The sequence below is a fragment of the Mesoplodon densirostris genome, chromosome 17 (assembly GCF_025265405.1).
Source record: "Mesoplodon densirostris isolate mMesDen1 chromosome 17, mMesDen1 primary haplotype, whole genome shotgun sequence".
Classification (NCBI taxonomy): Eukaryota; Metazoa; Chordata; class Mammalia; order Artiodactyla; family Ziphiidae; genus Mesoplodon; species Mesoplodon densirostris.
The window spans coordinates 5,260,365-5,286,620 of NC_082677.1; the positions used below are offsets into that span (position 1 = coordinate 5,260,365).

Below are 26,256 nucleotides of genomic sequence, written 5' to 3' on the forward strand. Positions count from 1 at the left end.
TATCCAGGCTGTCACTTATGGTGCCATGTAGCTGTCAGTTCCTCAGGGATGAGGAACAGAGACCAGAAATAGAAACTCAAGACTCCAGGTTTCTTTACTTAGTTCAGCCAGTAACTAGTAAAGGCAGGTTAAGAGCTCGTTTTCAGCTGTGCTATTTTCACCATTTATAAAATGCAGGTATTCGATGGGTAACCAAACACATATTGCGATAGTCCTCCTTAATCCTGTACACTGAGTATCTGAGAGGGTTTGAGAGACCATAAGGCTCATGTACAATTACAAGCACGTCTGCCACTAGAGTAGTTTAGCCATTTGTAAAAACAAGACTAAGATTTTTTTTTAAAGAAATGGAATTCATCTTAGTAGGTTTTGTGGAATTTTTATTATTTGTTTATAATACTGTTGCTTTTTTTTTTAGTTGCTTTATATATATATTTTTTAAGGCTAGACAAAAGTACAACCAAATATTCATAGTAGTTAACTCTGGGGAGTGGAAGTGGGTATTCTTTTACATTTCACTTTATGTTCTTCTTCATTCTATATATTAATTAGCAATGTACTCATTCTAACATTAATAATACTATTTTTAATGTTATTAATGATTAACTGTGGGTAGAGAGATTACAGATGATTTTTAAATCTTTTTCTTACTTGAACCTTACTTTATGTCTAGAAGAAATGGGCATGATTTAAAAGAACATTGACTAAATTGTTGCTTTTCCTACAGAAAGTGCAACAGATGTATCAAGTTACAGCTGGGGCAGCTCTCAGAAGCCCTAAACACTTCTCCACCTCATTCATCATTGGCTGAGCTCTTAGCCTCAACAACCAGTATAGGCTGGGGTCAGAGTGCACAGCACTGGGGAAGCTGTGGGACTTAGGATGACTCAGACAGGTCAAGGTCAGACTGACTGGGGAGGGAAGGGGACGGCTCCGGGGGTGTGAGGGTGTGGGGACAGGAAGACACAGTCCCACTCTTTTGTGTCTGTTAGACCCTGGCCAGAGAATCCCAGGACTGTGGAGCGAATCGCCTTTATTATGGGACTTCGTATGGTGTGATTCCTTATTGCAGTTTTCTGTTTAATTGTTGGTTTTTATTCCATAAACTTGGATGAACTGCTTACAGTTTTACCAGACCCTGTGCCAATTACTGGGGATAGAAAAAGGCAAAATATAGGATCCCCACTCTCAAGAAATCCAACATCAAATCAAAAGCAAGAATCAGACTAGTGAAAGGGCACATTATAATACAGTGTGATTAGTGCTGGAACACAGATTTACACGAAGTGTTCAAGGAATACAGAGGAAGGGGACACCAAGCCTGGGGGATTCCGGGGAATCTTAGCAGAGTTTGAAGAAGGCGAGCTGGAGAGAGGGGACCAAGGGAGGGAGTTCTCTGCAGAGAGAAGAGCCAGGAAGAAGAACTGGAGGCCAGAAAGAGCACAGAGAAAAGACGCACGGGTGGCTCCTATCGCTGCCGTCAAATTACTACAAACTTAGTGGCTTTGAACGACACAAGTTTATCGTCTTACACTTCTAAGGTCGAAGTCTAAACTGTCGGCAGGGCCTGCACTCCTTGGTTCCTGCCCTTCCACCCAACACAGCAACCTCTGCTTCCACAGGCATCACGTATGTGATGCCAAATCTCCCTCTTCCCCCCACGTGTAAGCACTCTCGTGATGACACTGGGCCCACCGGATGAGCCAGGATGAACTTCCCCACCTGCAAAGTACCTTCGCCCTGCAGGGCAACATCCACAGGTTCCAGGATTAGGACCTGGCGATGTTTAGGGCCATTGGTCAGCCCGCTACTGTCCCCCTAAGGCATCACATGAATTCTTCTGCCCGGACAGCTCTTCCTCCTTGGGTCTGCTCCAGTGGCTCCTTCCCAGTTGCTGTGTAAACTTGGGCCATTTAGTTCACCTCTTGCACATCGGTCTCCTCATCTGGAAAATGGAGATAATAATAGACCCAGCCTAATCCGTTTTTTTGTGAAGCTACAGAGTTAGTGTATGGAAAGCACTCACAGCAGCACCTTCCGCAAAAACTGGCCTTTTATTGTTGTCATTGTTATTGCTCCTTTTGTCACCGAGGTCTCTATTCCAATGTCACCTCTGCAAAAACATCTCTCCTGGCCACCCTACCTAAAGTAGGCCCCCTAGTAACCCTTTACATGTCTCTTCCTTCCTCCCTCCCTCCGTTCTTCCTTCCTTCCTTTCTTTTTCCTTCCTTCCTTTCCCCTTCCTTCCTTCCTTCCTTACTCTCTCTCCCCCTCCCTCTCTCTCTTTCGTTCTCCTTTTTTCATAGCAATGATCGCAATCACATGACTTCCCTGTGGTGTGTACTTCTTGATTTATTTACTGCTTTTCCTCTGCTTCCTCCCCTAGAGTGTGAGCCCTGTGTTTCGTTCACCACTGATTCCCCCGCACCAAGCATGATGCATGACACATAGTGGGCCCACAGTCAACATCTGTGAATGAACAACTCAAACTCCGTAGCCCGCATTGTCTAGTAGAGTAGCCACTGGCTGCACATGGCTGCTGAGCACTTGAAATCTGGCTAATCCAAACTGATATGTGCTGGAGGTGCAAAATGTATGTTAAATTTAGATTTCGTGTGAAACAGCGTTAAATATCTCATTAATAATTTTCATATTGTTTGCATGTTAAAATGATAGTAATTTGGATATATTGAGTTAAACAAAATATGTTAACATCAATTCCAGCTGTTTCTTTTTAATATGGCTACTAAAAATTTTACATTGCATATGAGATTTGGATTCTCTTTCTATTGGATACCACTTCTCTAGAAAGCCCTTACAGCATGTGTTCTAAAAGCTGCACTGTCTGGGTTTGAATCCTTGGTCCACTATTTACTGGCTGTGTGACCTGAGGCAAATTATTTAGCTTCTTTCAATAAATGTTAGCTGTCATTAGCTAGTTTCCAAGGAAGAAATTATTCTGTGTCAAGAAGTTCAGAAATTTATGTTTGCAAGTAGAGAAAAAGAATAATATGAATCTAGAAAAATTTAGTAGACACTAGTGGTTTGGGTGGCTACACTTTTAATAATTTATGTTTCTGATGGTTTGTATTTTTCACAATAACTGTGTCACATTTGGGTGGAAAAAATAGATATATTTTAAAAATAAATTCATAAAGTTTGCAAAAATTTCTTAAATTTGTTCATTGCAAATGTCAGTTTTCAAGTCCTAAAACTGAAGGCTCTGCCTCTGAGGGTTGCCAGGCATGGATGTCACACCTCTCATATCAACCCTGACAAAGGTCCATCATCTGAGAAAGCCGACTGCATCCCAATTCCTCTGACCTAATTCTGGGACATGCTAAGCCAAACAAATATCCAGGAAACTATATAAAGAGTTTCCACGTTTCTTTTCCACATACTTCCTTTTTCCATTTTGACTTTCCTCTAATAGTTTTATGAGTGCTATAATACATAAAATATAGCCCTGTGCTGGACAGGTGCTCAGTAAATAGGGAATGACTCATTGAGGGAATGAATGCATCAATGAACTCAGTGCAACTGGCATCTCCCTTCTTCCCATCCTGTCCTTCATGCCTCTTACTGGTTTTTCTTTTTCTTTTTTTTAATTTTAATTTTTATTATTTTTTTAAATTTTATTTATTTATTTATTTTTGGCTGTGTTGGGTCTTCATTGCTGCACGCAGGCTTTCTCTAGTTGTGGCGAGCGGGGGCTACTCTTCGTTGCGGTGTGCGGGCTTCTCATTGCAGTGGCTTCTCTCATTGTGGAGCACGGGCTCTAGGCACGCAGGCTTCAGTAGTTGCAGCACGCGGGCTCAGTAGTTGTGGCTCACGGGCTCTAGAGCACAGGCTCAGTAGTTGTGGCACACGAGCTTAGTTGCTCCACGGCATGTGGGATCTTCCCGGACCAGGGATCGAACCCGTGTCCCCTGCATTGGCAGGCGGATTCTCAACCACTGTGCCACCGGGGAAGCCCTGGTTTTTCATTGTTAGATTATAATTTCCCAATGCACTTGATTCCTTTTTTCTTTTCCCTCCCCTGATGCCAACATCCTCCATGAATTTCTTTATACTTTTCATTTAATTGACCACTTCTATGCTCTGGTCCTCTTTAATACAATTTCTGGTGAAATTTCAGGAGACCTCTTTGGATTCCTCCTTTCAGCCACAGTTACAATCATGTTTTCAAAATAACTCTTTATGTGTATAGTATACATCCATTTATCATTTATCTCAGAAAGGGAGAATATATTTATATATTTATGAATATGAGTATATACTGTGATGATATAATCAACAAACCAGAATATAGACTTCTCCATGGGACAAATAAACCTGTTTTCTTTTTTTTTTATATTTATTTATTTGTTTTTATTTGGTTGAGCCAGGTTTTAGTTGTGGTACGCAGGCTCCTTAGTTGAGGCGTGCAAACTCTTAGTTGTGGCATGTATGTGGGATCTAGTTCCCTGACCAGGGATGGAACCTGGGCTCTCTGCATTGGCAGCACAGAGTCTTAACCACTGCACCACCAGGGAAGTCCCCTAAACCTGTTTTTTTCAACAACTAAATTGTAAGATTAAAAAAACCCAAGAGACTGAAGAGTTAATCTCTACTATAGATTAATGAAGCTGTAAGAGATATAGCAATGGATCATAATTTGTGAACCTTTTTGTACCTCATTTTTAAAAAACAAAACTATAAAATAAAAACATTCACAGGACATTTGTGTCATTTATGAGACAATTGTAACTTTGAACACAGACTAATTTTTTTTAATAAATGTATTTATTTATTTTTGGCTGAATTGGGTCTTCATTGCTGTGCCCAGGCTTTCTCTAGTTGCGGCGAGTGGGGGCTACTCTTCGTTGCGGTGCGCAGGCTTCTCATTGCGGTGGCTTCTCTTGTTGTGGATCACGGGCTCTAGGCACGTGGGCTTCAGTAGTTGTGGCACATGGGCTCAGTAGTTGTGACTCCCGGGCTCTAGAGCACAGGCTCAGTAGTTGTGGCGCACGGGCTTAGCTGCTCCACGGCACATGGGATGTTCCCGGACCAGAGCTCGCGCCCATGTGCCCTGCATTGGCAGGCAGATTCTCAACCACTGCGCCACCAGGGAAGCCCCAGACTAGATATTCGATGATATTAAAGAAGAACTGCTGTTTTTAAAATTGAGGTATAATTGAAATAACATTGTATCAGCTTCAGGTGTACAACACGATAATTCAATGTTTGTATATATTGCAAAATGATCTACACTGTTTGCTGGGAACACATGCTCTTGGAGGCCTGAGCCACCACGTAAGATGTCTGATGACCTTGAGGCTGTCAAGCTGTGAGGAGGCCCAAGCCACATGCAGAGGTTCCAGTTAACAGTTCCAGCTGAGCCATGTCAAATGAGGTGCCAGACATGTAAATAAAGAAGCCCCCAGCCATTCAATACTGCCCAGCTGAGGCTCCAGGCAGTGGAGAAAAGACAGCTCCTGCGCCCCAGAGAATCCATGAACATATTGAAATAGTTGTTGTTTGAGGTTGTTTGCTACACAGTAATAGATGACAGGACAGAATTTGGTACCTGGAAATGGGCTGTTGCCATCAAAATGCCTAAAATGTGGTGTTTGTTTGGGAACTGGCTGGCAGGGAGAAGTCAGGCAGGCATTGGGAAAGCTGATGGTGAGGGTTTGAACAAAGTGAGGAAAATGTTATTGGATGCTGAAGGAAAGGAGATACATGTTAGGTATCGGCAGAACGTTTGGCAACGCTGTCACCTGGGATACCGGGGAAAATAGGAAATGTACTTAATAAGCTCAGTCATCTGGCTGCGGAGGTTTCTGGATGGGATATTAAAGGGGCCACCAACTTGTTCTAGCTGCCTATAGAGGATGTGAAAGGGTGAAGAGAAAGAATGCACCATTCAGTTATCAGTGAGGATTAAGAGGAAATGCAACTGGAACGTAGCCAGCAAAGGATTCTCTGAGCAAAGAGCAAATCCAGGACACAGGAAAAAGAAAAAAGAAAAAAAAGTGTTTTCAGAATAAAAATGAAGCCAAGGGCAGGACTTTAAAGCCCTCTGTTAGCACCTAAGAAAGGTACAGGTGCTGCTTCATAGACTCGACTAGACAAAAGGCCTTGTCAGGATGGAAAATGTTTTTCCTCTTAGGCTCAGTACCTGGGAGCCTTCCAATTTAACTGACAAAAGACAGGTGAACAGGAGAAAAAGAACACACATTTTATTAATATTTTACCTGCATGGGAGTTCACAGAAAAGAAGTGAAACTCAAAGAAGTAACTAGACTCAAGGCCTTGTATACCATGTAAACAAAGGAAAGGAGGTTTGGGCTTCGAGAAATGATACATGTGGGAGGCGGCTAGGAAATATGAGGCAAACGGAAGGCCACTGACGGTCACTTTAGTAAAAGATGTGTCTGTGCAGGCTCATCATAGCGCTGACTCCCCACCTCCAGTGAGAGAAGTTGCTCTCCACTTCCCGGTACAGGAGAAGGAGGACACCTTCACAAAGGGAATTCTATGCCCTACTTTTAGGCAGGAAAGGGAAGGACAGAGAACTCTCCCTGGATCTGCTGATGCTCAGCTGCCTACGGCCCAAGCCAAAGTGGCACATGTTGAGATGGCACATTCTGGAACTCTTCTGCCTTCTAAGAATTTCAGGGAAAACCTTACAAGCAATCTCTGTTAAACAGTAGGCCTTCTAAAGATCTAAAGGCGTTGCTACACGACAGCCATATGGGGGCTCAAGATAGACAAGGAATCTCAGAGGTTTGTGGGCAACTTTATCTAACGGAGCAGGTTTTTTATAAATTGCGATATGAGAAATCCACAGAGATTTTGAGGGAATTGTGTCAGCTTGAATAGAGAGGAACAGAGGTGGTACAAACTGAAATGAGGGACTTCCCTGGTGATCCAGTGGCTGACTCTGTGCTCCCAATGCAAGGGGCCTGGGTTTGATCCTTGGTCAGGGAACTAGATCCCACATGCGTGCTGCAACTAAGAGTTCGCATGCCACAACTAAAGATTCCACATGCCACAACTAAAAGATCCTGCATGCCACAACGAAGGTCCCACACGCAGTAACGAAGATCCCACATGCTGCAACTGAGACCCGGCACAGCCAAATAAATAAACTAATAAATAAATATTTTAAAAAACAAAACAAACAAAAAAATGAAATGAGGCCTTCGGCTGCCCAAACTTAGGCAGAAGGCAGACTGAAAATAATTACAATCATTGGCTACTTTTTATGGGGGAAGGGAGGATGATTCAGAGAATGGGAACAAAGACCCACAGGACAGAGGGGAAAGTCCCAGACAGTCCCTCCCAGGGAGCAGAACAGAGTTCTAATCAATAAGCGAACATCACATACTGGGATGGATTTCAAAATTCATAAAAACCAATGACTGCTGTGCATTTCTGTTTTCTCCACTTTGGAACAGGAGTATCTTAGCAGTTATCCTACACTCGTCCTACTGCTGTATGTTGGGTTTATTTGAGGGAGGAGTGGCAGAAAACTTGTCTCTTGAATTCATCAGTTTACAGATCAAGCAGGACCATATACCCAAAGAGCTTAAGTCAGGTGCCTGACATCCACCTGGACCTGGTTTATATTAGGAGACCTGTCACCTAAGCCTAAGCCCAATGCCTTAGTAAGTAACATAAAACTTTAGGAGGTGAGAACTTGGACATGGAGAATGTAAATAATTTGTGGGCATGGAACTAACTGTGGAAGCTTTAAAATATGGCTGCAAATTCTTTGACATTCCTCCCATAGAGGGGTGGATTTATTCCCTTCCTCTTGAATCTGAGAGGGTTTGTAAATGTTTCAATCAATAGATTAAAAGTGGTGGTGGGCTTCCCCGGTGGCGCAGTGGTTGAGAGTCCGCCTGCCGATGCAGGGGACACGGGTTCGTGCCCCGGTCCGGGAAGATCCCACATGCCGCGGAGCGGTTGGGCCCGTGAGCCATGGCCGCTGAGCCTGCGCATCCGGAGCCTGTGCTCCACAAGAGTGAGAGGTCCGCGTACCGCAAAAAAAAAAAAAAAGTGGTGGTAAAAATGACACTGTGACTTCTGAAGGTAGATCATAATAGGCCATAGAGCTTCCCGCCTGCTCACTGGGAACACAAATTTTCAGAGCTCTGAACCACAATGTAAAAAGTCTGACAACCCTGAGGCCTCCATGCTGGGAGCAGGCTCAAGCCACACGGAAGAGGGGCTCTGGTTAACAATCCACAATGATCCCAACTTTGGGGTCCTTTCAGCCTATGCACCAAATACGTGAATAAAAAAAACCTCTAGGGAACTCCCTGGCGGTCCAGTGGCTAGGACTTGGCGCTTTCACTGCCTTGGCCCAGGTTCAATCTCTGGTCGGGGAACTAAGATCCCACAAGCTGTGCGGTGCAGCCAAAAAAATAAATAAAATTTTAAAATTAAAATAAAAAAAAAAGAAGCGTCTAGATGATTTCTGCCCTGGCCACTCAAGTCTTCCTGAGGGTCCAGACATTGTGGAGTGGACACAAGTCATTCTTATTGTACCCTGTCCAGGTTCCTGACCCACAGAATCCATGGACATAACGACATGCTTGTTGTATGACACTGAGTGTGGAGTCGTTATACAGCAATAGAAACACCACCATATTAGTTTCCTGTGAGCGCTGTAACCAATTATCACAAATTTGCTGGCTTAAAACAATAAATTCATTCTCTCACAGTTTTCAGGCCAGAGTCCAAAACTGGGCTGAATTCAGTATGTGAGCAGAGCCACACTGGAGACTGTGGGAGAATATCTCATCCTAGATTCTTCCAGCTTCTGGTGGCTGCTGGCATTTCTTGGCTTGTGGCTGCATCACTCCAGCCAACATCAAATCCCTCACTGCTCCTTCATATCACTTTCGTGTGTGTGGGGGGGTGTATGTGTGTGTGTGTGTGTGTGTGTGAAATCTACCTCTGCCTCTCTCTTATTTATTTTATTTATTTATTTATTTTTTTTTTTTTGCGGTACGCGGGCCTCTCACCGTTGCGGCCTCTCCCGTCGCGGAGCATAGGCTCCGGATGCGCAGGCTCAGCGGCCATGGCTCATGGGCCCAGCCGCTCCACGGCATGTGGGATCTTCCCGGACCAGGGCACTAACCCGTGTCCCCCGCATCGGCAGGCGGACTCTCAACCACTGCGCCACCAGGGAAGCCCTGCCTCTCTCTTATAAAGACACTTGTGGGGCCTCCCTGGTGGCGCAAGTGGTTAAGAGTCCGCCTGCCGATGCAGGGGATACGGGTTCGTGCCCCGGTCTGGGAGGATCCCATATGCCGCGGAGCGGCTGGGCCCGTGAGCCATGGCCGCTGGGCCTGCGCATCCGGAGCCTGTGCTCCGCAACGGGAGAGGCCACAACAGTGAGAGGCCCACATACCGCAAAAAGAAAAAAAAAAAAAAAAAAAGACACTTGTGGTGGCATTTAGGGCCTACATGAATAATCCAGGGTAATATCTCCATTTCAGGATCCTTAATTTAATCGTATCTGTAACAACTGGTTGGGGTAGGATTGTTGCTTTTCTGCTTTTTGGTGTTTTGGTTTGGTTTTGATTTTGATGTCCCTTTTTTGGCTTGTTTGGTTTTTTTGCCATGCAAGGTAACAGTCACAGCTTCCAGGAATTAGGCTATAGATGTCTTTCAGAGGGCCATTTTTCAGCCTAGATACATAAATACATAGATACATAGATGCAAAAGATCATACTGTACGTGTATATTCTTTTGCATCATACTGTATACATTCTTTATGAGACAAAAGGAATAAGTATTCCTCAGATCATTAAACACTCTGAAAATAGCAGCTTTAATGGTTATGTAATATTCTACTGAATGGGTATACCATAGTTTAGTTACCCAAAATATTAATATCAGACACTTATTTCCAACTCCCTACTTCTGATTATTTCCTTAGACTAGTTCTAGATGTGAAATTACTAAACTTAATGAGTGTATTTTAAGACTTCTAAAATAGTGCCAAATTGCCATTCAAAAATATATTAATTTACAGTCTCATCAGTATAGGAGGTGCCTGTTTATCATACCATCACCAGATTGAGTACTGGATTTTTTTAAATGTTATGTTATTTGATGATATTTCATTAGAAGTCTGGTATTTGTCTTGTCATTTTGCACTGAATTTTTTATATATTAAGGAAAATAATCCTCTGACATTTTTTGTAGCAAAGGCTTTTTTGTCATTTTTAATTTGCTTTTAAGTTTTGATGATGACGGTTCTGACCGCTACTATTCCCCTTATAATTCTTACTTTGCCTTTATACTTCGAAAGTCTACCACATTCAGAGGGCAGACTCAACCATGGGTGAAATAGCATGGTGTTCGACATCAGAAAGGCATGGGTCATAATCTATCTCATAGGGTTGGGTATTGGTTTTTGCCAAGATTAAATGAAATAAGTTAAAGAATCAAGCACAAGGCCTGGGATGTGTAAACCCTCTGTTTCCTTTCCTTCTGTTTACTAGAAAACAATAGACTCAAGCAGATCACAAAAAATGCAAATGCCAAAAAAATATGAAAATATGCTCAACCTGCTTAGTAAACCATGGAACATAAAATTAAGTTAGTTACCATTTTCTGTCCATCAGATTAACAAAAATTTAAGCAATAACCTCTAGTGCAAAGAGGCCATGGAGAAAGGGGAACTCATTTACAGGCACCTGTGCGGTACTGTGAATTGCTAAACCTTTTTGGAAAGCAATGCCTATATTTATTAAAGTTTAAAGGTGAAAAAAAGTTTTAAATTGAGCATTTTCTTTGACCTAGGATTTCCTATTTGAGTTATCTATCCTTTAAAAATACAAAGATACAAAAGGATATATGTAAAACGATGCTTACCTTTGGACCACTTATGATAGCAAAATGCTGACAGCAACATGAAAATCCATCAGTAGTAGAAAAGCAGTTGAATAAATGTGTTTCTTTTCGGTCTCTACCCACTAAAATGTAAGCTTCCCAAGAACAAGGATTTTTATCTGTGATCTTAATGTTGTTTTCCCAGCACCTAGAATATAATAAACATTCAAAGAAATTGTTGAGTAAATGAATAAAATTCTGGTATACCCAAATTTATAAAATGCAGTGGCCATTAAAAAGTCAGTTGGGTTTATATGGAATGACCTGGGGAAATGGCCATGATATATTATTAACTGATAAAAGCAAGTCAAAACGAAAAGTATGACTTCCTTCTTTTTTAAGGAGAGACAAAAGGAAAAAACAAGATAAGTGCTACACATTTGTCTAAGCACAAAAAATTCTTGGGATGATATGGACCGGGGTGTCAACACTGGTACCCCAGAGGGATGGGACTGAAAGAAGGGGCAAATTTTTAACTTTTTCCACCCCTCTGCATTGTTCAAACTTGTTGGAAGGAATTGTTCCGTGGAAGGCCTCAACGTGCGTTCATAAAAACTTAAACCAGACTAGGCTTTGCTATGGGAAGGACAACCTCTTTGAGTCCTTTGCCCCCGCGTTAGGAAAACAGGTCCTTGGCAACAGGTCCCTGGCGTTACTAGGTATTCTTTTTACAGTATTGGTTTGTTGCTTTTTTGACTTTTGTGCCCCTCCCCCCAACACAACCCACCCCCCCACCCCCGCGAGTTTGCTCAGCCCGTCCCCTTCCTGCGGGTATCTTTCCTGTCCAACCTGCCGACTCCCCCTGCGCGCTTATCTGACCCCGTGCTCTGCAGCGGCACCCGCGCACCGTGTGCACGCCCGACCTTTGCCACATTCCGCGCTCACGGCAACTGCAGGAGGATGTGGTTTACAGAACACGTGGACCGAGGCTTCTCACTCCAGCGCCCTGATTTCCGAAATGGTCCCTCCAAGAGCAAGGCCCATCTCCAATATTCAAAGGAAACCCAGAGGAGGGGGCCGGGCTTGGAGGAGGACGGGGGGGGGCGGGCGAGAGGGGGAGATGAGGTGTGGAGAAGCACCTGCCGGCGCCTCCACCACTATTAATATTAACTTTTATTAAGACTTGGCCCTTCTCTTCCTGGGGCTTCACAAAGCAGGAAGCCAAGGGCAGGGGTGCAGGGAAGGGAATTGGCAGGAAGAGAAAACCTTGAGTAAATTATTTAGCCGTGAGGCGAGATTAAGAGTGATTCCGCCCTCTCCCCTCCCCCACCCGCAAAGCGGGCCCAGGCTGGGGATCAGCCCTCAAACCGCCACTAATCGTTTCAGCTGGACGACATCTGGAGTCTGGTGAGGGGCAGGTCAGGGAGATGTCTGTCGGCGACACGAGGTGCGAGGGCGGCGGGCACCCACCGGGCCCCCGGCTCAGGGGGACGTGGCCTCTCCTCAGGGCAGGCCGCGCCTGTTGGCGACGGAGGGAGGCGGCTGAGGTCGGAAGTGCCAGAGCGCGGCCGGGAGAGGCGCAAAGGGGTGGGCTTGTTCGCACCCGCTGGGCCAGGCGACACCTCCTGCCGTGGACCCCGGCCCTTCGCCCTCGGCGGGGAAGAGGGAGAAGCAGCCGAGAGCCGCGGGCTCTCCCTGGGGCCGCTCCTGCGGCGCCTCCGTCGGCTGCCCCCGCCGCTCCCCGCCCTCCGCCTCGCTGGTTCCGGCTCTCCAGTCCTCGGACGGTCGGGGACCCGGCCGCTCCGCCGGAGCAGCAGCGCCGCCTGCCGGGCACCTCGCGCAAGCTCGGCCGCGGGAAGGGCGGCAGGGAGTGGAGCTGAGCGCGCAGACCTCCCGCTTCCCCTTCAAAGTCAAGTCCCTCCCTCCCGCCCGGCCGCCGCCGCCAACGCCCGCGGCGCTCAAGCCCGACGTGGGAGCCGCCGCCGCGCTCCTCGCCGGGGCTCGTGGGCGCCCGGGGCCCGGTTCCCGGCACCTCCGCTGCCCATAGCGGGGCACGCCGTTGAAAAAGTCAGAGTACGTTTAACCGTGATGACAAAAAGAAGCTGTGGAAACCAAGCTGCTCCGAAGAGGAAAAGGAACGTGCCCGGGATCTCGAGGCGCGACTTCCGGGGCGTCAGACGGCGGCGGCCCCCCCGGGCTTCCCGCCAGTTTGGCGCGGCTGCCACGGGGGCCTCGCTGCGCTCCCACCTCGGGAGGCGCCAGGCTGCCCGGAGACGAGCGCGGCCTTTCCCCGTCGGGCGAGGAGCCGGCGCGGCGTCCGAGGCCGGGCGAGACGCGACCCCTGCGCCCCGGCGCCCGCGGCGCGCTCCTGCGGCTCGTGGCGCTTGGGCGGTGGGCCCTGAGGGCCGTGGCGAGAGTCCGGTCCTTTGATCCGTGGGCCAGGCCGCAGGGGGAGGGGCGAGGCCGCTGCCACCTGAGCGGCATCTTCGCTGCAGGCTGGGGCCGCGCACAGACGCCTCGATACCAGGCCGAGTGCCCTCCCCCCAGCCCTGTTGTAGACAACCGGCCTGTCTGAACATGAGCAAAGCATGCTTTCATTTCTTCTGTCTAAAACATTCAAAGACTTGAATCCAGGCAGTAGTTTCTCCGAGATAGAGGTGTGAGGTGGCGGCAAACTAAAAGTTCCCGCCAAGGGAGCAGCTTGCTGCCTGTCTGTTTTGTCTGGCTTTACACTTGAGAACGTAGCGCCCAGCTTTGTGCAGCAATCCAAGCCCATCTAAAAATCTGCTCCCTGAACAGCTTGTGACGGCCCGATTGTGTGGTCATTTGGCCTTGTGGTTCTCCGTCCTGGCCACGTGTCCACCCAAGAGCAGCCATCATAACACTGTAGGTGCATTTCAAGACTCTCACCCTAGAAATGAGGAATAAATGTTGCTTGTTGGTTTTCTGTGGGCTGAAGATCATGACCAAGAACTGTCACTCTGAAACAGGGTCTGTTGTTTTTAACAATATATCACTAGCAGATGTCTAAAAGTATAAAGATGGTTATATGAAATTCATAGACACGATGAAAATTATAACAGGAACACATGAAAATAACTAGAGGAATTTGGATTTCTGAAATTTGCATTATTTCAATAAAGTGATTTGAGGGGGAACATTATTATTTTTTTAAATATGTGTGGATTCCTTACGACCAGTCTCTTTTTGTCCTTCCTGCATGCTTCTATATTGCTATTTATTGGACAAGGGTCCCTGGTTCTGGCTTAGGTGTGTCTTTCTTCTGTTTGCTTCTGGCAATGCACATACACCCTACCATAGCTGTGCCTAGAAAATGGAGGGAGGGCTGAAAATAGAATCTAGATCTACTGAGTTTTGTTGTGGTTGTTGTTTTTAATATATTAGATACACAAAGTGAAAGAACATATACTGTATCTTTCATGAATAAAAGACAGAGCCTGGCGACACCATTTTTAACAACTCCTAATCTGTGGTTTAGGTACTTAATCTTTGTCACTGATTCTACTAATTGTCAGTGAGTTAAAATTATTTAAGTGCCACCCAACAAGCCATTGTATGCTTACACTACAGTGACTTTAGCTCCTACTTTGTTTTTCATCATTTGCTTTCCTGAGGTTGGAGAAGAATTTATCAACTACCACTTGTATAAAACCTATTATTGTCATACTACAGATACAAAGTGTTATGAGAGCAGGCTGTCCTGAAAGTTCTGAGATAACAAATGAACAATTAGAAAATAATTTCTTTCCTAGAAATTAAAACACAAATATTAAAAGACATGAAATTTAAAAAAAGATGTGCTGATACTGATTGTGAAAAAAAGGGTGGGGGGCCATGAAATGCCTAGGTTCCTACTTACCAATAAAATTATTTGAGGCATAGACCCAATACATGACCTGAATATTATTTTTAAGTACGTGTGTGTGTGTTTGTGTAAAGGGACAGTTTGGTCATCACTGAATCCCAGGGAACTCTTCTTCCTGGATCAAAACTGGTTGTGTTTTGGTTTATGGATTAGATCTCTAGCACAGAATCACCAAGATCCTGGAGAAAGAACAAACTGGTCATTAACTCTGGGCCTCTGGCAACTTAGTTGATATTATCCATATAAACTGAAGTTAGTGACAAATTCCAATTTGAAAGAGCTGTTGTTAAAACAAATGTTTGGGTACTAGAGACACAGACCCAAAAGGTCACCTACACACTTGCCCCCAGCTTCTCTAAACTGATACCTCCAAGAAGAATGTCAAGGTAAATGTTGCTATAATCTCTGGAATTGACAGATTCTACTTTCCTTATTTGGAATTTGAGGGGGTTTTCCTAGATCTAATTTCATAACCTTCAAGAAATGAATGATATAAGAAGTATATATTCCCTCTGGTTTGTAGCTAAGTAAAGAAAATATTTAGTGATTGTTCTGGCCCAGTATCACTGGGCTTGTCCCAGTTATCAGTAAAACCTGCTTGGTTTCCTAAAATCATAGTCATCTCTTGAAGAAGAGGAGGAGGCAAAAAGAGAAAGAAAAAAATAGACTAAATGTGAGAATTATGGGGGTTGGAAGATTGTATAGTCTAAATGGGATTCAAGAATATACTTTAAATGTTAATTTAAAATATTTCCAGGTAACCTACGTTATTTAGGTATGTTTTCCTTATCCTCCAAAGCAAAACTAATTTAACACAAGATCTGCTGCTATAGTTTTAATGTAAGGGAAGAATTATGGGGGCTAGAAGAAAATGCTTGCCTTAAAATGACTTCGAGGGAAGAGTCAGCCTTGAAGAATTCAATCCGCAGCAGCTTTTTGGGGCGGCTCCCGGAAGAGTACGGAATTGAGGTGTTGAAATGGAAATTGCTTCAAAATAAAGAACCTCGTAATACCATCTAGGTAGAGTATCTGCCTCTCTGCCTCCTTTGGGTTAAAGGATCCTGATGGCTAGTGAGGTTCCCAACTACAACCTCAACTAATCTGAGTCTCCTAAATACAACTGGAAGTGTTCGGGGATACAGTATCTTTCCTGGGAGATAAAAGGGCAGGTAAGCTATGCAGAGCAGTAACTCATCTCCTCTGGAATGTTAGGGCTTTGCCACTTGAGATTTTGTGCAGACACCTAGGCACTGGAAATCAGAAGACAACAGACTTGAGGCTATTTTGACAAAGTAAGCAGAGCTGAATACATTAGAAAAACTTCTGGAAGGAGTTATTCTCTAATGATTTGAGAAATCATCCTCGTTCAAAAATTCACTTTAAGCACCCTTGAGCCCTTCAGAGACGATGATTCATCGTTAAAAGGAGGAGTTCATAAGGGTACACTGTAACTTGCATTTGCTTACATTACCTCATTTGATCCCCATATTACAGATGAGGAAGTTGTGGCTGCGAGGTTGTGATCTCCCCAAGGTCCTTAAACTAACAAACAGCAGCCTATTTCTAAAACAAGGTGCAAATAGTGCTCTTAAAAACATATAAGGATTCTGTAGCTGAGATTTCTTTATTTCTGCTTGTTGCCTTCTCTTATCTTTTCCTGGATGGTTGTGAATAACAACAGCCAGAATACTGCTGTTTATATATTTAGATTTCTATTTAAGATTAGTGTTCCTGACTAGATACTTGACTATCTAGTAAGAGGCCTTCTAGTCGGAGGCCTCTTGCTAGATAGTATCAGAAAGAAGTGAAACTCATTGAAACGGTCATTGCTTCCACTAGCAGTCCATCTTGTTAACTTTATTAGATGGATATGATAAAGTTATGAATTGTTTACAGGAAAAAAAAAGACCAGGCCTGTTTTCTCTCCATATATCCCTTTTCTTGACATGAGTTCCACAATACTGGTACATTCTTTCCTTATATTAATATCGTATCCATATTTCTGAATTTTTTTAAAAGAAACGTCTTGTGCAAAAAGACCCTCCTTTTTGGGGGGGGCGCCCTGCCGCGTGCGGGATCTTGTTCCCAGACCAGGGCTCGAACCCGCGCTCCCTGCAGTGGAAGCGCGGGGTCTTAACCATTGGATGGCCAGGGAAATCCCCAAAAAGACTCCTAGTGGATAGCTCCCCTCCCCCAAATTTGTTTTTCTTAAACATTCACCAGATCCAAGAATCTTCTGCACCTGACCTAGTTTGTACTTAGTTTCAACAGGTCCGGGACCGTGGCGGGGAAGGCTCGCCGCGTGGGTCTGGGAGCAGCGGAGTCGGAGACTCCCTGGAGTTTGCACCTCGCAGCTGGGTCACAACTGCGTCCCTTTCCTCCAGAGGCGGCGAGCAGCGCGCGCGCGCGCCCCCTGGCGGCCCGAACCCGGGACAGGGCACCGGGAGGCCCGAGGGGTTGGGGCCCCTTGACCCCCGGCACGGTGCGGGCGGCGCTAGGAGCCGCTAGGTCTTGTCGTTAAAAATAAACACGGGTGTCCGGCGCCGACCTCCCTAAGCCTCTCCAGGCTGCGCCGCCCGCTCGCGCCCTGTCCCCGCGTTCCCCCGGGCTTGCTCCAGGGGTGGTGCCTTGGCGTCGGAGGCGCGGTGGCCTCACTTGCCGGCGGGGGCCCTCATTCCTGGCCTTTTCCGCGGCCTGGTGGCCGGCGGCCCGCTCGCCGCCCAGAGCAGGGTGCTGGCAGGTTCGAGAGCAGCCAAGTGCCCCTCCGCGCCCGGATGCGCGCCGCGCGCGGGCGTCAGCGCTCTCGGGCCGAGCCCCGGGAAGGGGAAGAACTTGTAATCGCTTGCAGCGGGACAATGCCGACTTTTGAACCTCTAACCACTAAGCAAACAACCCTTGTGCTCTCGCTCCACTGTCCAAACAGGGTTTATTGACAGGCGTTTCACAGCAACGCATAGCAACCGCGGCGGCGGCCCGGGGTCGGGCACGCGGGCGCGGCCGGGCGCGGGGTCCGCACCGCCCTCCCCTCGCCGGGCGCCGGGGGACCCCACGGTGCTCCGCGGACCCAGGTGCGGCTCCCGCCTCGGCCGGGCCGCCTCCTGCCCAAGAGGCGGGCCAGGCCCGCTCCCTCTGACTTCGGGAGCCGCGGGCCCAGCCCCGGAGCCCTTTCCCAATCCCAGAGTGAAAGGCGCCACCCGGAAGGGCCGCGGAATCGGGGAGATGCTCCAGGGGCTGTTTCTGTCTCGCAGCTCCACTCATCCTGCCCAACCCTCGGGGCACCCCTTCCCTCGGTGGAGGCGCTGATTAGGACTCCAGGCGGCCTGTGGGAAAGACCGCAACGGAGGGCAAAGCCCTTCTCCCCAGGCCCCGCCGAGAGCGCCCAGGTCGGCGGCTTCCAGGACCAGAAACCTCAAGGGCAGCAGCCCGGTCCCCAGCGGATCAGCCAGATAACAAGCAACCATCACTTAAAAGGATCTTCTTTTTCTGGGTCTCGAATTCTTGTCTGTGGGGGGAGGTGGAGGGAGGAGCGGGGAAGGGAAACAGCGCGGGACAAGGCAAGGGGTGGAGTCAGAAAGGCCTCACGGAAACCGATATACTGGAGACCACATTCGTGGAAACGTTGCCTTGGGGAAATCGAAAATCGAACATTCGTACTTGAATGCTTGTGTTTACCTGGATGGGGGAGGCATCCTGGGGAGAAGGGACTCACCGATGAAGGGAGTGTGCGCGACTGCCCTCAGTGTGGACTCGACGCGACGCTGTGAGCGGGCTCTCTCACCCTCACTCCCCGTCATTCCCCCAGCTGAGAAGCAGCTGAGCGCTCAGCTGTGCATTTTGCCCACAGGCACCCCCAGGAGAACCACACATTCCACAATCCGAGGCTGGGCTCGGGCTTGGGGGCAGGGTAGGTCTCAGAACCTGCTCCCTCAGGCTTCTGCCGCTCTGGGGTAAAATGAGGTTGTCTAGATAACCTTCTCCACGCCCCTCCTTGATTTTCCTAATTCTAGTTGGCAAGTAGAGAGGATATTTCATTACTTAAAATACTACTACTAATAATAATTGCAGACAAAATCTGAAGGTGATAAAGACAGAATCTGAAATCTGGAAAGCTCCTTTATCTCTTTTTTTCTTTTTAGAAAAAAAAAATTCAACTGTGTTCAAATACCACCCCCCCCAACTTCCCTTCACCGTATCACTTCTCTCCGCATGGATCCAGAAGGCTTTTAAAATGCTGGCTTGGATGTTACACAGACCAATAACCCAAACAGCAGCAACAACAACAAAAACTCCCCTTTTTCATCAGCCCCGAGATTGTGAAAATCACAGGAAGTCCAGGTTGGCTCTGGCATTTATAGCACCCACATACATTCAGCCCAGAGAAGCTCTGGTGACAGGCTTTCTAAACAAGGCCCTGTCTCGGGCCCCCTCGTCAGGCCTGGAGTCCAGTAACCTCCCCCTCACACCATACACTGCACATGCACCAGCCAAGCCTTTCCTGGCCTGGGAAGGGAAGAGAAGAAAGACAAAGACCTGGGGGTTCTGCACTCTTCAGTGGGTCCAGGTTTCCATTTCAGCTGCCTCTGGCTTCTGCGGTCTGAACCTTGCCTGTCCTTGAGGCAAGAGGGGCCAGCGGGTCCTTGGAGAGCAGTGAGTGGACAGCAGCCATCTTGGCTCCATCCCTGGCGGTCCCCTGAGCCCCTCTCCCTCCTCAGCTCCAACCGGAGAGGCATCCTGCAGATTTTGGAGGCAAAGAGCTGAGGAAGGGGCTGAAAGGCAGGTCTGTTTAGCCAGTCCAGGCAGTGTTTCTGCCAGTCTTAAAGGAAGCCCCGGTGGTCATTTCCCATCTCTTCAGTGGCAGAAAGAGACCGGAAAAAGTCAAAATCTGGGAGAACGTCTTCCTTGAGGCCTCCAACCACACTTGTCTTTCCCCCAGGCCCCCATTTTTCCTTGCAGGGCTAGGTCGGTTGGTGAACGGTCGTGGGTGGGAGGGGAGGGGTCTTTCCTGAGGATTCTAGCAGAGTCCATGCTCCTCATGGCTCAGCCTGGAATTGCTCTGCTACCGCAGGCCACTGTGGGTCACTGGGTGACAGTGGGGTTTAACACCCCCCCAGTCGGCCCCAGAACCCCAGGGACAGGGACAGGCACCGAGCCCTGCAGGGAAGACACGGGACTCAGGGGCTCCGGGACGCTTCTCAGGGGACCTGGCTGCAGCTGGGGAGCCTGTGGCTGGGACGGCGGCGGCTGCTGCAGCTTCTTCTTGTTGATTTTCCTTTCCTTCGCTCTGCGGTTCTGAAACCAAATTTTAACCTGGAAATGCAAAGGCGGAGAAAAACAGAAGGCGGTGAAGCGGCTGCGAAAGACAAAAGGGACAGTGTACGGCACGAATACCGGTGTCACCTTCTCCGGCCAAAGAAGTGCCCTCTGGACCTGAAGGAGCCCAGCCCTTCGCACAGCTTTTCATGGACTATCCAGTAATGGCCCGGTGCTGCAGTGCTTGTGGGAGCCCTGCCCAAGCCCAATTCAGCCTCGAGAGAGAAGAGCCTCCCTCTCCCTCCTCTTTCCCCAGGTTTCTTTCCACAGCAACCTTTATCTACAACTTTACTGGAAAAGTTCAGAGTCTCAGAAGCAAGGAAAACAGAAACTGCCAGGTCCTTTTCACACCAAGCAAGAGGAGGCCAGGGCTGGATGTACTTCAAAATAACGACCTTTGGCCTCTCAAAGCTAAACTGAAATGTAATATTCCTCACCTTGGGGCTGAGAATGAGTTTTAATGTGGGGTTTCCTGACTGCAAATTTGACCTTTTTTTTTTTTTTCTTTTTCTTTCCTCCCAGACCACACAGAGTGTTCAGGAGCCAAGCCTCAACCCTCTAATTTTTATGGGCAGGGATTGGGGTCTTATATTAATTCTTTTGCCCAGGTACCATGCTGGGTACAGAGAGAGTAAGCCTTTACGTCTCTATTGACCCAAATAGAATTCTGGATTAGACTATACTCAATGTTTTCTTGTACCTCCCAGGTCCCCCAAAATAGAAAAAAAATTCAACTATATATATATATATATATATATATATATATATATATATATATATATATATAAAGAAGACAACTAGAGAGGGAAGAAGTCTTTATAAAAAGCATCTGGAAGGAAAATGCTCTCCATCTTCTTGCTTTAATCTGCCCACAGAACTAGGTGGATCCTGGGGCCTGGCTTCTAACCCTCCTCACTGGACTCCCCCAGGCAGTGACCAGGCCCTGGAGGGTTCCCACCTGCCTCTCGGAGAGCCCCAGCGTGGCGGCCAGCTCGGCTTTCCGCCGGATGGTGATGTAGCGACTGTAGTGAAACTCCTTCTCCAGCTCCAAACGCTGGTGGTCCGTGTACACGACTCGGTATTTGTCTTTCGTCCTGGTTTTCACTGTGGAGGAAGGCGAAGTTAGCACTGAGAACGGCAAGGCAGCTCATCAGTCATGGGTAATGACAAACCTCCCTAACCCAAGAGCCATTTCTCTTCCTCCACCGCCCTGGGGGGCCACGGTTTGGCTGGTTCCTGCTGAGTCTGACAAGACCCCCCCAGAGGGTCCTGGGGGGAGGGTATGGGGCTATTCGGGACAACTAAACTGGTCTTGGGATTAAGCAGTTTTTGAAAATTAAGAAAAATGTAAAATTCATACACGCAGAAGATAGCAGAACCCCACCACCGGTTTTGTAAACCAAATACAGTACCTGAGCTGGTGAGGCCCAAAGGAAAAGAGGGCAGGGCAGAGGCACCAGAGTCCTGGGAATACTCTGATTTTCAGGCCTACCAGAGATAGAAGCCTACCCTAAAAACAGCTGGGATTGTGGATATGCGTTGTTCGTGGTGGTGGTGGGGTGTTACTTTGTTTGTTTTATTAGAAGTGGTAAGGGGGTGCAGTAGCTGACGTGTTCCCTCAAGTCACCAGAAACACACACACACACACACGCCCCAGCCCTATCTGTCGGGTGGAAGGAATTCTGAGCCGGGGTCTGGCAGGCAGATAATCCCTCTCTCTGGGGACACTCTATACCTGGCCGAACCTGGTTTGGCATTTGGCACTCTTTCGTTTTTAATCCTCCATTTATTTCTGCTGCAAACCCTGCCAGAGCTATCCTGACCAGTGATCTATGCTCATTGGATTGAGTCAACATATTAAACCTTGGATTGATTGTTTTACTGAAGGGCCTTGACAAACAGCGCGACCAAGTCGTGGCAGGCCGGAGCCTGGTGTCTCCACCAGGTCTGTCCCAGGTCAGCCCTCGGTGGAGCCCCGCTCAGGAGCTGTTCTCTCCCACTCGGCCCCAGGTCGGGGTCTTCTCCCAGCAGAACAGGTTCAATCGCCCTGTGCCCGGTGCTACAGTTAGATCTAAAGGGTCTGGGAGTTGCTCGGAGGTGTTTAATGCCCCGCAGGCCGACTTTGTTCAGGTAAAACCCTTTGCAAACCACAACAAAAGCGCCCTGGGAAGATACAGGCCGGATCAGAGGGAGCTCCCCCAAGCCGCTGAAAGGAGAACACAGCCCCAAACAATGCAGGACAAGGCGATCTTATCAAAGAAAAGCTCTTTCAATGCCTTAATAACAACCGCATTCTGTTTGAATTACCACTACTGAGCAAATGGCGGCGGGGCTTTCATCCCCCTCCCCGCCAGGCGCATTAACATCAACACGGCCAGCAGAAGCATTTGAATGCGCGCAGCGGCCCCGACCCTGCGCCCGCGAAGGAATTAAAGGGAACTGACACGTCCTGGGAGCCTGCGCTGCAGCCTCCAACCCACTCGAGCTGCCAGCGGTAGTGGCCCCTTCGTACAGATGAGCAAACTGAGAATCGGACTAGGTCACGCAGATAGTATAACGCGGGGCTGGCACCGGAGCCAGGTTGGAGCCACAAAGGACGACCTCCAGGGCAGGAGAGCCGGGCGCAAAGTTCTCCCAGCCGAACTCTCCAGCGGCGATAGTGGCCTTGAGGTACTTGGGAGCGGCTCTGGCTCGGGGGCTGCCCTTTCCGTATCCCAGAGGGACCGGGGGACGCGGTGACCAGGACCCCTGTGCGCCCCGCGGCCAGCGCCCCAAGGGCCTTGGAGGCGCCCCGCACCCCCTGGGAACCAAGGCGGGGACTAGAAGAGGGGAGAGATGAGAGGGACTTGTCAGAATTCATTATTGACTGCGAAAGTCACCACCCTCTTTCCGGGCCCTAAAAGAGACAATGGCAGGGCTGGGAAGGTGTATATCAAAGCGGGCCGGGCGGAGTACCACCCCCCCTCGCCCCTTGACAGATGACACTCCGCAGAGGAGTCGGGCTCCGGCCCGCGGGCCGCGGTCTCCCCACATTAACATCACAAGGGCGCCCGGCGCCGACTGCGGTCTTGCCACCTCGGCGCGGGACTTCACAGCGGCCTCTCATCTGCTGACCCCGCCGCCTGGGCTCCTGCGGCTCCCCTCCCTCTCCACCCCCCCCCCCGCCCCTGCTCCGCGGTCACTCTCCCGGGACTGACCAAGGGTCTCCCTTAGGCCGCCCCAGCCCCGCCGGCTGCGCCCCAGGCAGGTTCTGTGGCAAAGAGCCTTCCTTGGAGCGCGCTCTGTGCAGGCGAGGGTGTCTCCTCTTGGGAAAGGGACCCAGCCGAGGTTCCAGGTCGGCCCTGAGGCCTTCTCCCCGGGCCGCCGCATTTCCCACCTGGTCGGTCCCGTCATGTGCCCAGTGACGCAAAAACCTAGGCCCAGAGACAGCCTCCACCGGCTGCTCTGATTTATACGGCTGTAATTGGCTATAAACCTCTGCAAAGTGTCCATAACCTGCATGCGGGCCGGGCTGGGCCAGAAAGGAGGGAAGAGAAAAAAGCGGAAGTGCAGAAGGCTGGGAAAGACTTCGTGGAGTAAAAGGGACCCAACAGGACTCTCTCACCACACCTACTGAACTTCCTTCCCACCTTGACACACATTCCGACACCAGAAGGGGCAGACCCGGAACCTACGAGCCAACACAGTCCGGCAAACCTAGGATCTTTGCAGAGACATCTCTGGAGCAAGCTTCTTGAACGTCTGCACGCCTACACACACACACACACACACACACACACACACACACACACACACACAGGAGACCCTGGAAAGGAGGGTTCCAGATAAATGATCCGTGTCTGGAGCAGCGGCTGAATCTGCACCACGACTTCCTCTCCTTCTCCCTCTGCAGAAATGAGGGGAGTCCCGGGGTGTCTTGTCCCAGCCCTCCGGCTTTTGATTGAAATAACCCCTTTGCAGATCAAAGGTTCAAAGACCCGGGCGCCCCCCTCCCTTCCCTACTTAGCTCCTGGGGCCAACACCTTCTTTCCAGCTTCAGCAGCTTTGCCGGGTCTCCCTACGCGCTGGAGCTCCGATGCCCAGAGTTGGCCCGAATGGCCAAATCTGGTCGCACGCTCAGCCTCGCCGCCCTCCTGGTCCCCAGACCACCACTCATCCCGAGTGGCCCGGACGGGCAAGGACGGCGTGCACAGACGGTCTAGAGCCCGGCCTGGGGGCGGTCCAGGGAAGCCGCGCACCGAGCGAGTGCGAGCGGCCGCAAGTGAGGAGGGCGATACCGCTCCCGTGCAGCCGCGCTCCGCCGACCTTCGCCGGATTCTCCCAAGAGTCTAAGGACGTTATGAATGAGGGACGGGAGGAAAGAGGAAGCGTCCCCTCTGCCCTACACTGAACACGGTTCGCGAGACCACAGTAGTCACTCCCGACCCCAGCCAGCCCAGACGCAAGGGCCGGGGGCGGGGGGGGGCCGGAGCCCCCAGACGTTGTCGCCCCGCCCCGCCCCCCTGGCGCGGAGTCCCCAGACCGCCCCGGACGCCGGTCCGCACCGGGCACTCGCAGCCCCGCAGCCGGAGGCCGAGGCCGCGCCTTCCCCGGCCGCCCGCCGGCAGGGCGCCGCCGCGCTTACCTTGGCTGCCGAGCGACGGCTGCGCGGGCTTCCGCATCCACTCGCACAGGTTCCGCCGCTGGCCGCCCGGGGACAGCTGCTCGGCGGCGGCGGTGACGGCGGGCCCGGGGGGGCCGGGGTTGAGCGTCTGCAGCAAGCCCGAGGCGCAGGAGGGCGCGGCGGCCGGGTGGTGCGGATGGTGGTGCGGGTGGTGGTGCGGGTGGTAGTCGGCGGGGCTGCTGTAGCCCATGGCGGCGGCCGGGGAGCCCCCGTTGAGGCCGTGGGCCACGGCGTTGGCGGCGGCCGCCGCGCCCCCTGGCGCGTAGCCGTTCCAGTCCTCGCGGAGCGGGGCGCCGTACGCGGGCGGCCAGGACGGCCCCGGGGACTGCGCGCTGTCCAAGTTCGCGGCGGCGGCGGCGGCCGCCACATGGTAGCCGCCGTAGTCCGGGTACTGCGGGGGGCTGACGAAGTTCTGCGGGGCCAGGTTGAGGCCGCCAGAGTGGCGCACGGAGCTGGGATACATGCTCACGTCCTTGTCCAGGAGGTAGCTCACGTACATGGTGGCGAGGGCCCGACGGCAAACCTCACCATGCTGCCCGGGGACGGACGCGGGAGGCTGCCGGGGGCCGCGCTGGGCAAGGGGCGAGGGGGCGTAGGAGCGGCGGGTGGCTGCGCCCCGGCCTGCGGTGCTCCGCCGGCTCCTCGCGGCGCTTCTGCCTCTGAGGCGGTCCCTCCCTCTGGCCTGTCTCCTCCCTCCCTCCCTCCCTCTGTCTCTTTCTTCCTTCTTTCCTCCCACCTCCTTCCCACTAGGCTGCACAGGAGGCGAAGACCCGCCACAGGCTGGCGTGCGGAGCCCCGGGCCGGCGGCCTTACGTGATTAACGAGTGTTTACAAGACTCTATTAGTAATGACACAGACACCAATGGCTGGAGACGTCGAGGCGCAGCGCGCACCCGGCGCACAACCCCCCGAAACACGATTTGCATTTTAAAAGATAAGGGGCGGGGGGAAGCTCGCGAGAGGGCAGCGACCCATCACAGCTAAATATTCAAACCTTTATTGTTAAGAGCTTCCTCCTTCCAACCTGGTGCACTTTAACCTCCAATCACAGGTTCAAAGAATGAAATCAGACTTGCAAAAGAGAGGGGGAAAGAGCTATCTTGGTGGGTATCTGGGTTTAGAGACTAAGGAGTCGTGTTTCTGCATTTGCAGGGAAGCGGGGGGTGGTGGTCAAGAAGCTCCTTCCATCCCAAAGAGAAAAGAAAAGGGAAGCCATTGCTTTGATGACAACGTTTCTGGCCAACGCGGGTGGTGACGAGGCGAGCCAGGAGAAATGGGCCGGTTCCTTTCCGCTCTGCGCCCCTGGCCAGAACGACTGCGCGCCCCGAACAACTGTCACCTCTGATCATTTATTTTCTTCCCCAAGGAAACCGCTGGCCCTCCACACGAGATAAATTAAGACCCTAGCTGCAGGTTGCATCTCCGAGCTCGTCTCACATTTGGGATTCAAGTTAAAGCAATTAAATTTTTTTTTAGATTTCTGTTGTTGTTGTTGATGTGGACCATCTTTAAAGTCTTTATTGAACTTGCTACAATACCGCTTCTGTCCCATGTCCTG

General features: G+C 49.9%; 1 protein-coding gene and 1 long non-coding RNA gene across 2 annotated transcripts; both read right to left on the reverse strand.

Annotated features, from left to right (window-relative positions):
- Positions 1-379: 379 nt before the first annotated feature.
- On the reverse strand, positions 380-12,610 carry LOC132477512 (uncharacterized). The gene is made up of 3 exons (XR_009530279.1): positions 12,310-12,610; positions 10,882-11,047; positions 380-1,945 (listed from the first exon to the last, which is right to left on the reverse strand). It is a non-coding gene; the product is annotated as an uncharacterized LOC132477512 (long non-coding RNA).
- A 7,191-nt stretch (positions 12,611-19,801) lies between these two features.
- On the reverse strand, positions 19,802-25,197 carry CDX2 (caudal type homeobox 2). Its single transcript, XM_060080067.1, has 3 exons — positions 24,660-25,197; positions 20,994-21,139; positions 19,802-20,032 (listed from the first exon to the last, which is right to left on the reverse strand). The coding sequence occupies exons 1-3, from the start codon at positions 25,195-25,197 to the stop codon at positions 19,802-19,804; spliced, it is 915 nt and encodes a 304-aa protein (XP_059936050.1).
- Positions 25,198-26,256: the final 1,059 nt, after the last annotated feature.

Excerpts from the sequence above, each read along its gene's own strand:
- CDX2 (XM_060080067.1), bottom strand. The coding sequence starts at position 25,197 with ATGTACGTGAGCTACCTCCTGGACAAGGACGTGAGCATGTATCCCAGC. Across the intron at positions 21,140-24,659 it reads GCCGTCGCTCGGCAGCCAAG|TGAAAACCAGGACGAAAGAC; the intron begins GTAAGCGCGGCG and ends CTTCCTCCACAG. Across the intron at positions 20,033-20,993 it reads TGGGGCTCTCCGAGAGGCAG|GTTAAAATTTGGTTTCAGAA; the intron begins GTGGGAACCCTC and ends TTGCATTTCCAG.